At 62.9% G+C, this 11,484-nt stretch overlaps 1 protein-coding gene across 1 annotated transcript; it reads right to left on the bottom strand.

Moving 5' to 3' along the window:
• Positions 1-681: 681 nt before the first annotated feature.
• Positions 682-11,320, bottom strand: DMWD (DM1 locus, WD repeat containing). Its single transcript, XM_065859403.2, has 4 exons — positions 10,912-11,320; positions 8,664-8,846; positions 3,268-4,443; positions 682-952 (listed from the first exon to the last, which is right to left on the bottom strand). The coding sequence occupies exons 1-4, from the start codon at positions 11,275-11,277 to the stop codon at positions 905-907; spliced, it is 1,773 nt and encodes a 590-aa protein (XP_065715475.2). The 5' UTR covers positions 11,278-11,320; the 3' UTR covers positions 682-904.
• Between the last annotated feature and the right edge of the window lie 164 nt (positions 11,321-11,484).

Here is an 11,484-nt window from a genome sequence, read left to right as displayed (position 1 = left end):
CCAACGTGTCCCCCAGTGTCCCCATGGTGTCCCACAATGTGTCCCCCAGTGTCCCCAACCTGTCCCCCAACATGTTCCCCAGTGTCCCCAACCTGTCCCACAATGTGTCCCCCAGTGTCCCCAGCCTGACCACCCCCCAGCACCCAATGTGTCCCCTGGTGTCCCCAGCCTGTCCCCTCCACCACCCAATGTGTCCCTTGGTGTCCCCAACCTGTCCCACAGTGTGTCCCAGTGTCCCCAACCTGTCTCACAATGTGTCCCCCAGTGTCCCCAACCTGACCCCCCCCCCCAGCACCCAACATGTCCCTGGTGTCCCCAACCTGTCCCCTCCACCACCCAATGTGTCCCTTGGTGTCCCCAACCTGTCCCACAGTGTGTCCCAGTGTCCCCAACCTGTCTCACAATGTGTCCCCCAGTGTCCCCAACCTGACCCCCCCCCCCAGCACCCAACATGTCCCTGGTGTCCCCAACCTGTCCCACAATGTGTCCCCAGCCTGACCCCCCCAGCACCCAATGTGTCCCCCGGTGTCCCCAGCCTGTCCCGCCCCACCACCCAATGTGTCCCTGGTGTCCCCAACCTGCCCCTCCTTGTCCCCCAGTGTCCCCACCCTCACCCCCCCAGCACCCAACATGTCCCCCGGTGTCCCCAACCTGTCCCCAGACACATCCAGGCCCCCCGAGTGCCAAAAGAGTCTCTTTAGTATAAATAAGGGACAGCGCCCGGTGGCCCCGCAGGGACATAAAGTGACAAAGGCACAGGTGCCGCCGCCCCCCGGCTGGGGCCAGGGGACAGCGGGTGGCCGTGGGGACATCGGGGCGCCCGGGGGGGGCGGGCAGGGGGTCAGTAGTACGTGGGTGGCACCCGTGGGGTACGTACGGGTGACGGTGACACCGAGGGTGACGGTCACACCACGGTGCCGCTGGGGGAGCCGCCGTTCTGCGAGGACAGGCCCTGCGGGGGGGGACATCGGTCACCGGGGGGGACACACGGACACATCGAGGACCCCACCCGTGTGGGGACATCGGTCACCAGGGGGGGACACACGGACACATCGAGGACAATGGGACTCCTTGAGTCCCCCCGCAAGACACCTTCTTGTCCCTTCAGGCTGCTGCTGGGACCTCTCGTGTCCCCCCCAAACCCTAGTGACCCCACAAAACCCTCTGTGACCCCCAAATCTCTCTGTGACCCCCTCCCCAAATCTCTCTGTGACCCTATAAACCTCTGTGAACTCCCCAAACTTCTCTGTGATCCCATAAACCCCTCTGACCCCCCCAAACTGCCCGTGACCCCCCAAACCCCTCTGTGACCCATAAACCCTCTTTGTAACCCCCAAACCCCTGTTACTCCCCAAATCTGTGACCCCATAAACCCCTCTGTGACCCCACAAACCCCTCTGTGACCCCATAAACCCCTGTGACCCCCATAAACCACCCTGTGACCCCCCCAAACTCCTCTGTGACCCCACAAACCCCCCTGACCAACCATAAACCCCTTTGTGACACCCCAAACCCCTCTGTGACCCCATAAACCCCTGCGACCCCCCCAAACCCCTGTGACCCCCATAAACCCCCCTGTGACACCCCAAACCCCTCTGTGACCCCCATAAACCCCCCTGTGAACCCCAAACTCCTCTGTGAACCCCCAAAACGCCCCTGTGACCCCACAAATCCCTCTGTGACCCCATGTGACCCCCAAACCCCCCTGTGACCCCCCCCAACTCCTCTGTGACCCCATAAACCTCTCTGACCCCCATAAAACCCTCTGTGACCCCACAAACCCCCCTGTGAACTCCCCCAAACTCCTCTGTGACCCCCCCCAACCCCCTCTGTGACTCCCCAAACCTGTCTGACCCCCCCCCCCAAACTCCTCTGTGGCCCCCCCAATCCCCACTGTGCCCCCCCATCACTGCTGGGGGTTCCTGTTCATGCCCAGGTGCAGATGAGCCCCTCCTGACACACCATGACCATACAGGACCCTCAGCCCCCCCAAACCCCTCTGTGACCCCCCCAAACCCCTCTGTGAACCCCAAACTCCCTCTGTGACCCCTCAAACCCCCTCTGTGACCCCCCCATCACTCCTGGGGGTCTCCAGCCATGCCCAGGTGCAGATGAGCCCCTCCTGACACACGGTGACCACACAGGACCCTCAGCTCACCCAAACCCCTTTCTGACCCCCACAAACCCCTCTGTGACCCCCAAACACCCTCCGTGACCCCTCAAACCCCCTCTGTGACCCCCCCAAACCTCTCTGTGACCCCCCCCAAACTCCCTCTGTGACCCCTCAAACCCCCTCTGTGACCCCCCCATCACTCCCGGGGGTCTCCAGCCATGCCCAGGTGCAGATGAGCCCCTCCTGACACATGGTGACCACACAGGACCCTCAGCTCACCCAAACCCCTTTCTGACCCCCACAAACCCCTCTGTGACCCCCAAACCCCCTCCGTGACCCCTCAAACCCCCTCCGTGACCCCTCAAACCTCTCTGTGACCCCCCAAACCCCTCTGTGACCCCCCCATCACTCCTGGGGGTCTCCAGCCATGTCCAGGTGCAGATGAGCCCCTCCTGACAAATGGTGACCACACAGGACCCTCAGCCCCCCCAAACCCCTTTCTGATCCCCCAAATCCCCTCTGTGACCCCCTAAACTGCTCTGTAACCCCCCCAAACCCCCCCTGTGACACTCACGGGGGTCCCCGGCCGTGCCCAGGTGCAGATGAGCCCCTCCTGACACACCATGACCATACAGGACCCTCAGCCACCCCAGACCCCTCTGTGACCCCCAAACCCCCTCTGTGACCCCCCCAAACCCCCCTGTGAACCCCCAAACCTCCTCTATGACCCCCCCAAACTCCTCTGTGACCCCCAAACCTCCTCTATGACCCCCCCATACCCCTGGGGGTCTCCAGCCATGCCCAGGTGCAGATGAGCCCCTCCTGACACATGGTGACCACACAGGACCCTCAGCCCCCCCAAACCCCTTTCTGACCCCCACAAACCCCTCTGTGACCCCCAAACCCCCTCCGTGACCCCTCAAACCCCCTCTGTGACCCCCCCAAACCTCTCTGTGACCCCCCAAACCTCTCTGTGACCCCCCCAAACCCCTCTGTGACCCCCCCATCACTCCTGGGGGTCTCCAGCCATGTCCAGGTGCAGATGAGCCCCTCCTGACACATGGTGACCACACAGGACCCTCAGCTCCCCCAAACCCCTTTCTGACCCCCCAAACTCCCTCTGTGACCCCCCAAACCCCCCCTGTGACACTCACGGGGGTCCCCGGCCGTGCCCAGGTGCAGATGAGCCCCTCCTGACAGGCCGTGACGATACAATCCTCCAGGAACAGCAGCACCGTCAAGCGCTCGTGCGCGATCTTCTTGCAAACCAAGGGCTCCAGCAGCGGCACCTCGTGCAAGCGGGGACAAAGCGCCGTCCCCAACACTTTGGCCGTGTCCAGGCGTCCCCGTCCCCCACTTTGGGGTTTGTCCCCGCTGCGGCTGATGTTCCCCAAACTGTGGTAGCGTTTGTGTTCCTTCTCGGCGCCGCCGCACGGTCCCTTGCGCTCCTGCAAGGTCAAGGTGGCGAAGCGACCCACGCTCAGCGTCGGGGGGACGTCGGGGACGCGGGTCGCGCTCGTCCCCGCCGGTTGGGGGAGGCTGTTGGAGCGGGACAACGAGCGCGGTAACCCGGGGACGCCGGGGTCCGCGGAGCCGGCGAGGGTGCGGGCGCGGGAGAGCGGCGGCCGGGGGTACAGAACGTCCTCGGTCAAGTCCCACAAGCAAAACTGCGTGTCCTGCCCGGCCGAACCGAAGCGGTAGGTGACGGGGGGCGAGCGGCGCGCCAAGGGGTCGCTGGGCTCGGCGTCGCCGTTGTCACCGTCGTCGTCCTCCCCCCCGCCGAGCTCGGGGGGCTGCGGGCTCTGCGCGGCGCCGGTGAAGGGGTCGAAAGCCACGGCGTTGACCCACGACTTGTGGCCGTGGCCTCGCGCCACCACGCGGCCCTCGGCGAAGGACCAAACGGTCACCAAGTCGTCCTCGCCGCCCGTCACCACGTAGCGGCCGTCGGGGCTCCAGCAGACGCAGAGGAGCCCCCCGAAATAGCTCTTCATCATCCCCTGGAGCAACATGGAGTCGAAGTGGAAGACGCGCAGGCAGCCGTCCTGGCTGACGCAGGCGAGCGAGCGGCCGTCCGGGGAGAAGGCGAATTCGTTGAGGGGCCCCTCGCCCACCGCCCATTTGAGGAGGGGGTTGCGGGGGGTCTTGCTCTTGCAGGAGAAGACGCTGAAGCCCTCGCCCTGGGTCAGGAGGGTGTACTGGGGGGGGGCGGCGCCGCAGGGCTGCTCGGCGTCGTACAGGTAGAGGTGGCCGCTGGCGTGGGACGCCAGGAACAGGCGCTCGGTGCCCGGGAGCCACTTGACGAACGTCACCTTGGTCTTGTCGATCAGGCGCTAAAAGAGGGGGGGATGTGGGGTTAAGGGGGTGGAAATGGGGTTGGGGGGTGTGGGGTTCAAGGGGTGGAAATGGGGTTGGGGGGGTGGGGTTAAGGGGGGGGGGATGGGGGGGGGGAGAGATGTGGGGTTAAGGGGGTGGAAATGGGGTTTGGGGGGTGTGGGGTTAAGTGGGTGGAAATGGGGTTTGGGGAGTGTGGGGTTAAGGGGGTGGAAATGGGGTTGGGGGGTGTGGGGTTCAAGGGGTGGAAATGGGGTTGGGGGGTGTGGGGTTCAAGGGGTGGAAATGGGGTTGGGGGGTGTGGGGTTCAAGGGGTGGAAATGGGGTTGGGGGGTGTGGGGTTCAAGGGGTGGAAATGGGGTTGGGGGGTGTGGGGTTCAAGGGGTGGAAATGGGGTTGGGGGGGTGTGGGGTTAAGGGGGTGGAAATGGGGTTGGGGGGTGTGGGGTTAAGGGGGTGGAAATGGGGTTGGGGGGTGTGGGGTTAAGGGGGTGGAAATGGGGTTGGGGGGTGTGGGGTTAAGGGGGTGGAAATGGGGTTGGGGGGTGTGGGGTTCAAGGGGGTGGAAATGGGGTTGGGGGGTGTGGGGTTCAAGGGGGTGGAAATGGGGTTGGGGGGTGTGGGGTTCAAGGGGTGGAAATGGGGTTGGGGGGTGTGGGGTTCAAGGGGTGGGAATGGGGTTGGGGGGTGTGGGGTTAAGGGGGTGGAAATGGGGTTGGGGGGTGTGGGGTTCAAGGGGTGGAAATGGGGTTGGGGTGGTGTGGGGTTCAAGGGGTGGAAATGGGGTTGGGGGATGTGGGGTTAAGGGGGTGGAAATGGGGGTGGGGGGTGTGGGTAAAGGGGGTGGAAATGGGGGTGGGGGGGGTGTGGGGTTAAGGGGGTGGAAATGGGGTTGGGGGGTGTGGGGTTAAGGGGGTGGAAATGGGGTTGGGGGGTGTGGGGTTAAGGGGGTGGAAATGGGGTTGGGGGGTGTGGGGTTAAGGGGGTGGAAATGGGGTTGGGGGGTGTGGGGTTAAGGGGGTGGAAATGGGGTTGGGGGGGTGTGGGGTTAAGGGGGTGGAAATGGGGTTGGGGGGTGTGGGGTTAAGGGGGTGGGAATGGGGTTGGGGGGTGTGGGGTTAAGGGGGTGGAAATGGGGTTGGGGGGGATGTGGGGTTAAGGGGGTGGAAATGGGGTTGGGGGGGTGTGGGGTTCAAGGGGTGGAAATGGGGTTGGGGGGTGTGGGGTTCAAGGGGTGGAAATGGGGTTGGGGGGTGTGGGGTTAAGGGGGTGGAAATGGGGTTGGGGGGTGTGGTGTTAAGGGGGTGGAAATGGGGTTGGGGGGTGTGGGGTTAAGGGGGGGGGAATGGGGGTGGGGGGGATGTGGGGTTAAGGGGGTGGAAATGGGGTTGGGGGGTGTGGGGTTAAGGGGGGGGGAATGGGGGTGGGGGGGATGTGGGGTTAAGGGGGTGGAAATGGGGTTGGGGGGTGTGGGGTTAAGGGGGTGGAAATGGGGTTGGGGGGTGTGGGGTTAAGGGGGTGGAAATGGGGTTGGGGGGTGTGGGGTTAAGGGGGTGGAAATGGGGTTGGGGGGTGTGGGGTTAAGGGGGTGGAAATGGGGTTGGGGGGATGTGGGGTTAAGGGGGTGGAAATGGGGTTGGGGGGGATGTGGGGTTAAGGGGGTGGGAATGGGGTTGGGGGGTGTGGGGTTAAGGGGGTGGAAATGGGGTTGGGGGGGTGTGGGGTTAAGGGGGTGGGAATGGGGTTGGGGGGGATGTGGGGTTAAGGGGGTGGGAATGGGGTTGGGGGGTGTGGGGTTCAAGGGGTGGAAATGGGGTTGGGGGGGATGTGGGGTTAAGGGGGTGGAAATGGGGTTGGGGGGGATGTGGGGTTAAGGGGGTGGAAATGGGGGTGGGGGGGATGTGGGGTTAAGGGGGTAGAAATGGGGGTGGGGGGTGTGGGGTTCAAGGGGTGGGAATGGGGTTGGGGGATGTGGGGTTAAGGGGGTGGAAATGGGGGTGGGGGGTGTGGGGTTAAGGGGGGGGGAATGGGGTTGGGGGGGTGTGGGGTTAAAGGGGTGGAAATGGGGTTGGGGGGTGTGGGGTTAAGGGGGTGGAAATGGGGTTGGGGGGTGTGGGGTTAAGGGGGTGGAAATGGGGTTGGGGGGGATGTGGGGTTAAGGGGGTGGGAATGGGGTTGGGGGGGATGTGGGGTTAAGGGGGTGGAAATGGGGTTGGGGGGTGTGGGGTTAAGGGGGTGGAAATGGGGTTGGGGGGTGTGGGGTTAAGGGGGTGGAAATGGGGTTGGGGGGTGTGGGGTTAAGGGGGTGGAAATGGGGTTGGGGGGTGTGGGGTTAAGGGGGTGGAAATGGGGTTGGGGGGTGTGGGGTTAAGGGGGTGGAAATGGGGTTGGGGGGTGTGGGGTTAAGGGGGTGGAAATGGGGTTGGGGGGGATGTGGGGTTAAGGGGGTGGAAATGGGGTTGGGGGGTGTGGGGTTCAAGGGGTGGAAATGGGGTTGGGGGGTGTGGGGTTAAGGGGGTGGAAATGGGGTGGGGGGGATGTGGGGTTAAGGGGGTGGAAATGGGTTTGGGGGGTGTGGGGTTAAGGGGGTGGAAATGGGGGTGGGGGGTGTGGGGTTAAGGGGGTGGAAATGGGGGTGGGGGGAAGGGGAAGAGGAGTGAAGGGGGGGAAAGGGGGAGAAAAAGGGGGAGAAGGAAAAAGGGGGAGAAAGGAAAAAGGGAGAAAAGTGGGGGGAGGAGGAGGGAAAGGGGGAAAAGTGGGGGGAGGGGGGTTAAGGGGGGAAGAGGGGGAAGAGGGGGGGGAAAGAGGGAGAGGAAGGGGGGGAAAGGGGGAGAGGAAGGCGGAAGGGGTGGGGGGAAGAGGGGGGAAGGGCGGAAATGAGGGGGAAGGGGGGGAAGGGGCGAGAAAGGGGGGGAGAGGGGGAAGTGGCCCCAAAATCACCTCAGGGCTCAAAATGGTGCCAGAATCACCTCAGGGCTCAAAATGGGGGCTCCAGAGGCACCAAACTGGGGAGGTTTTAGCCTTGATTTCGTGAAATAATGGAAGAAAACGTACAAAAAGTGACTCATGTGGGAATTATCGATAAACAGAGCGACCCCCAAACTGCCTCAAAATGGCGGCGCCAGAATCACCTCAGGGAACAAAATGGCGCCAAAATCAGCTCAGGGTCAAAACAGAGACACCAGAATCACCTCAGGGCTCAAAAATGGGACAAAAATCACCTCAGGGCTCCAAATGGCGCCAAAATCACCTCAGGGCTCAAAGTGGCAACACCAGAACCACCTCAGGACTCAAAAATGGAACAAAAATCCCCTCAGGGTCCAAAATGGAGACACCAGAATCACCTCAGGGCTCAAAGTGGCTGTGTCAGAATCACCTCAGGGGCAAAATGGCGCCAAAATCACCTCAGGGCTCAAAAACGGAACAAAAATCACCTCAGGGCTCAAAGTGGAGACACCAGAATCACCTCAGGGCTCAAAAATGGAACAAAAATCACCTCAGGGCTCGAAGTGGTGGTGTCAGAATCACCTCAGGGCTCCAAATGGTGCCAAAATCACCTCAGGGCTCAAAAATGGGACAAAAATCACCTCAGGGCTCAAAGTGGAGACACCAGAATCACCTCGGGCTCAAAAATGGAACAAAAATCACCTCAGGGCTCAAAATGGCGGTGTCAGAATCACCTCAGGGGCAAAATGGCGCCAAAATCACCTCAGGGGCAAAATGGCGCCAGAAGCCCCTCAGGGTCCAAAATGGAGACACCAGAATCACCTCAGGGCTCAAAAATGGAACAAAAATCACCTCAGGGCTCAAAATGGCGGTGTCAGAATCACCTCAGGGGCAAAATGGTGCCAAAATCACCTCAGGGCTCAAAGTGGCAACACCAGAATCACCTCAGGACTCAAAAATGGAACAAAAATCACCTCAGGGTCCAAAATGGAGACACCAGAATCACCTCAGGGCTCAAAGTGGCGGTGTCAGAATCACCTCAGGGGCAAAATGGCGCCAAAATCACCTCAGGGCTCAAAAACGGAACAAAAATCACCTCAGGGCCCAAAATGGCGCCTGAATCACCTCAGGGTCCAAAATGGCGCCTGAATCCCCTCAGGGCCCAAAATGGCGCCACCCAAAGCACCCACTCCTCCCAGTTTGGTGCCGTCAGCAACCTGGTTGATCCCTCATGGAAACGACTGATGAATACACGGGGAATTTTGGACGCAAACCTCCTCGTTGAAGAGCTTGCTGGCGTCCTTCCTGGCCAGGTCGAGGCGCTGCACCTGGCCGGCGGAGAAGCCGACGAGCAGCGGGATGGTGGCGGCGCCGGCGGAGAACTGGTTGAAGTCATGGCAGGTGGGTTGCGTCCCCTTGTAGATGCGCTTGTCGATGGGTTTGTGCAGGTCCAGGGACTGCGGGGACACGGGGGTGTCACACACGGGGGAGCTGGGGGGGCAATGTCCCCAGGGTCACCGTTGTCCCCGTGAGATCGTGGGTCACTGGTCCTGTCCCCAGTGTCACCGTCACCATCGTCCCCATGAGCTCCTGGGGGCTCTGGGGTCACTGTCACTGTCTCCAGTGTCACCATCGTCCCCATGAGCTCCTGGGAGCTCTGGGGTCACTGTCCCTGTCCCCAGTGTCACCATTGTCCCCATGAGCTCCTGGGGGCTCTGGGGTCACTGTCACTGTCCCCAGTGTCACCATCGTCCCCATGAGCTCCTGGGAGCTCTGGGGTCACTGTTACTGTCCTCAGTGTCACCATCGTCCCCATGAGCTCCTGGGAGCTCTGGGGTCACTGTCACTGTCCCCAGTGTCACCATCGTCCCCATGAGCTCCTGGGAGCTCTGGGGTCACCATCCCTGTCCCCAGTGTCACCATTGTCCCCATGAGTTCCTGAGGGCTCTGGGGTCACCATCCCTGTCCACAGTGTCAACACTGTCCCTGTCCCCAGTGTCACCGTCACCATCGTCCCCATGAGCTCCTGGGAGCTCTGGGGTCACTGTCACTGTCTCCAGTGTCACCATTGTCCCCATGAGATCATGGGGGCTCTGGGGTCACCATCCCTGTCCCCAGTGTCACCATCACCATTGTCCCCATGAGCTCCTGAGGGCTCTGGGGTCACCACCCCTGTCCACAGTGTCACCACTATCCCTGTCCCCAGTGTCACCATTGTCCCCATGAGATCATGGGGGCTCTGGAGTCACCATCCCTGTCCCCAGTGTCACACTGTCCCTGTCCCCAGTGTCACCGTCACCATCGTCCCCATGTGCTCCTGGGAGCTCTGGGGTCACTGTCACTGTCTCCAGTGTCACCATTGTCCCCATGAGATCATGGGGGCTCTGGGGTCACCATCCCTGTCCCCAGTGTCACCACTGTCCCTGTCCCCAGTGTCACCACTGTCCCTGTCCCCAGTGTCACCGTCACCATCGTCCCCATGAGCTCCTGGGAGCTCTGGGGTCACTGTTACTGTCCCCAGTGTCACCATTGTCCCCATGAGCTCCTGGGGGCTCTGGGGTCACTGTCACTGTCCCCAGTGTCACTGTCACCATTGTCCCCATGAGCTCCTGGGTCACTGGACCTATCCCCAGTGTCACCATTGTCCCCATGAGCTCCTGGGGGCTCTGGGGTCACTGTCACTGTCCCCAGTGTCACCTCGTCCCCATGAGCTCCTGGGAGCTCTGGGGTAACTGTCTCTGTCTCCAGTGTCACCATCACTGTCCCCAGTGTCACCATCACCATCATCCCCATGAGTTCTTGGGTCACTGGCCCTATCCCCAGTGTCACCATTGTCCCCATGAGCTCCTGGGGGCTCTGGGGTCACTGTCCCTGTCCCCAGTGTCCCCATCACTGTCCCCAGTGTCACTGTCACCATTGTTCCCATGAGCTCCTGGGTCACTGGCCCTATCCCCAGTGTCACCATTGTCCCCATGAGCTCCTGGGAGCTCTGGGGTCACTGTCACTGTCCCCAGTGTCACTGTCCCTGTCCCCAGTGTCACCGTCACCATCATCCCCATGAGTTCTTGGGTCACTGGCTTTATCCCCAGTGTCACCATTGTCCCCATGAGCTCCTGGGGGCTCTGGGGTCACCGTCCCTGTCCCCAGTGTCACTGTCACCATCATCCCCATGAGTTCTTGGGTCACTGGACCTATCCCCAGTGTCACCATTGTCCCCATGAGCTCCTGGGGGCTCTGGGGTCACTGTCCCTGTCCCCAGTGTCACCATCACTGTCCCCAGTGTCACTGTCACCATTGTCCCCATGAGTTCCTGGGGACTCTGTGGTCACCGTCCCTGTCCCCAGTGTCACTGTCACCATTGTCCCCAGTGTCACTGTCCCCACTGTCCCCATTAGTGACAGATCCTGGGGCTCCGCTGTCACCGTTACCAGCCCCGCTGTCCCCGTCACCCCCCTCCCCGGTCCCGCCCCCACCCGCCCCGTACCGTCCCCGTTGTCCCCGCCCCCCCGGTTCCCCCGTTACCCGTCGGTTCCCGCGGGCCCCGGAACCGGCCCCTCCGTAGAAATAAAGCTCCCGGCCCAGGTTAAGGCAGACGCGGCTGCGTTCAGCCGGGCCCCCCGGCTCCTCGGCGGGCGGCAGCGCCAAGCGCACCATGGACAAGCGAACCGGCGGCAGCGCGGCCGGGCCCGGGGCGGCGGCGGCGGCGGAGCCCGGGCCGGCGGCGGGCGGGGAGGGCCCGGGGGCGGCGGCGGGGCCGGCGCGGGGCCGGGGCTCGGGGCCCAGCAGCCGGTAGGAGCCTTCGCGGGTGCGGAATTGGCTCTTGAGCTCCAGCGGCTGCACCGGGAGCGACGCGGGACCCTCGGCCGGTCCCGGGGCCGCCGCCGCCATCTTCCCGCCGGAAGGGCGTCACCGCCCGCCGGAAGCGACACAACGGCCGCCGCTGCTGCCATGGCAACGCGCTGAGTCACGCGTGGCCACGCCCCCCTCGGGAATACCAATCTTGAGGCCACACCCCCTCTACAGCACAACCCCCTGAGGCCACGCCCCATCGATACCGCCTCCTTGAGGCCACGCCCCGGCACCACTCTGAGGCCA

This window comes from Patagioenas fasciata, chromosome 33 (assembly GCF_037038585.1).
Source record: "Patagioenas fasciata isolate bPatFas1 chromosome 33, bPatFas1.hap1, whole genome shotgun sequence".
Lineage (NCBI taxonomy): Eukaryota > Metazoa > Chordata > Aves > Columbiformes > Columbidae > Patagioenas > Patagioenas fasciata.
This window is presented reverse-complemented; position numbering and strand designations above follow the sequence as displayed.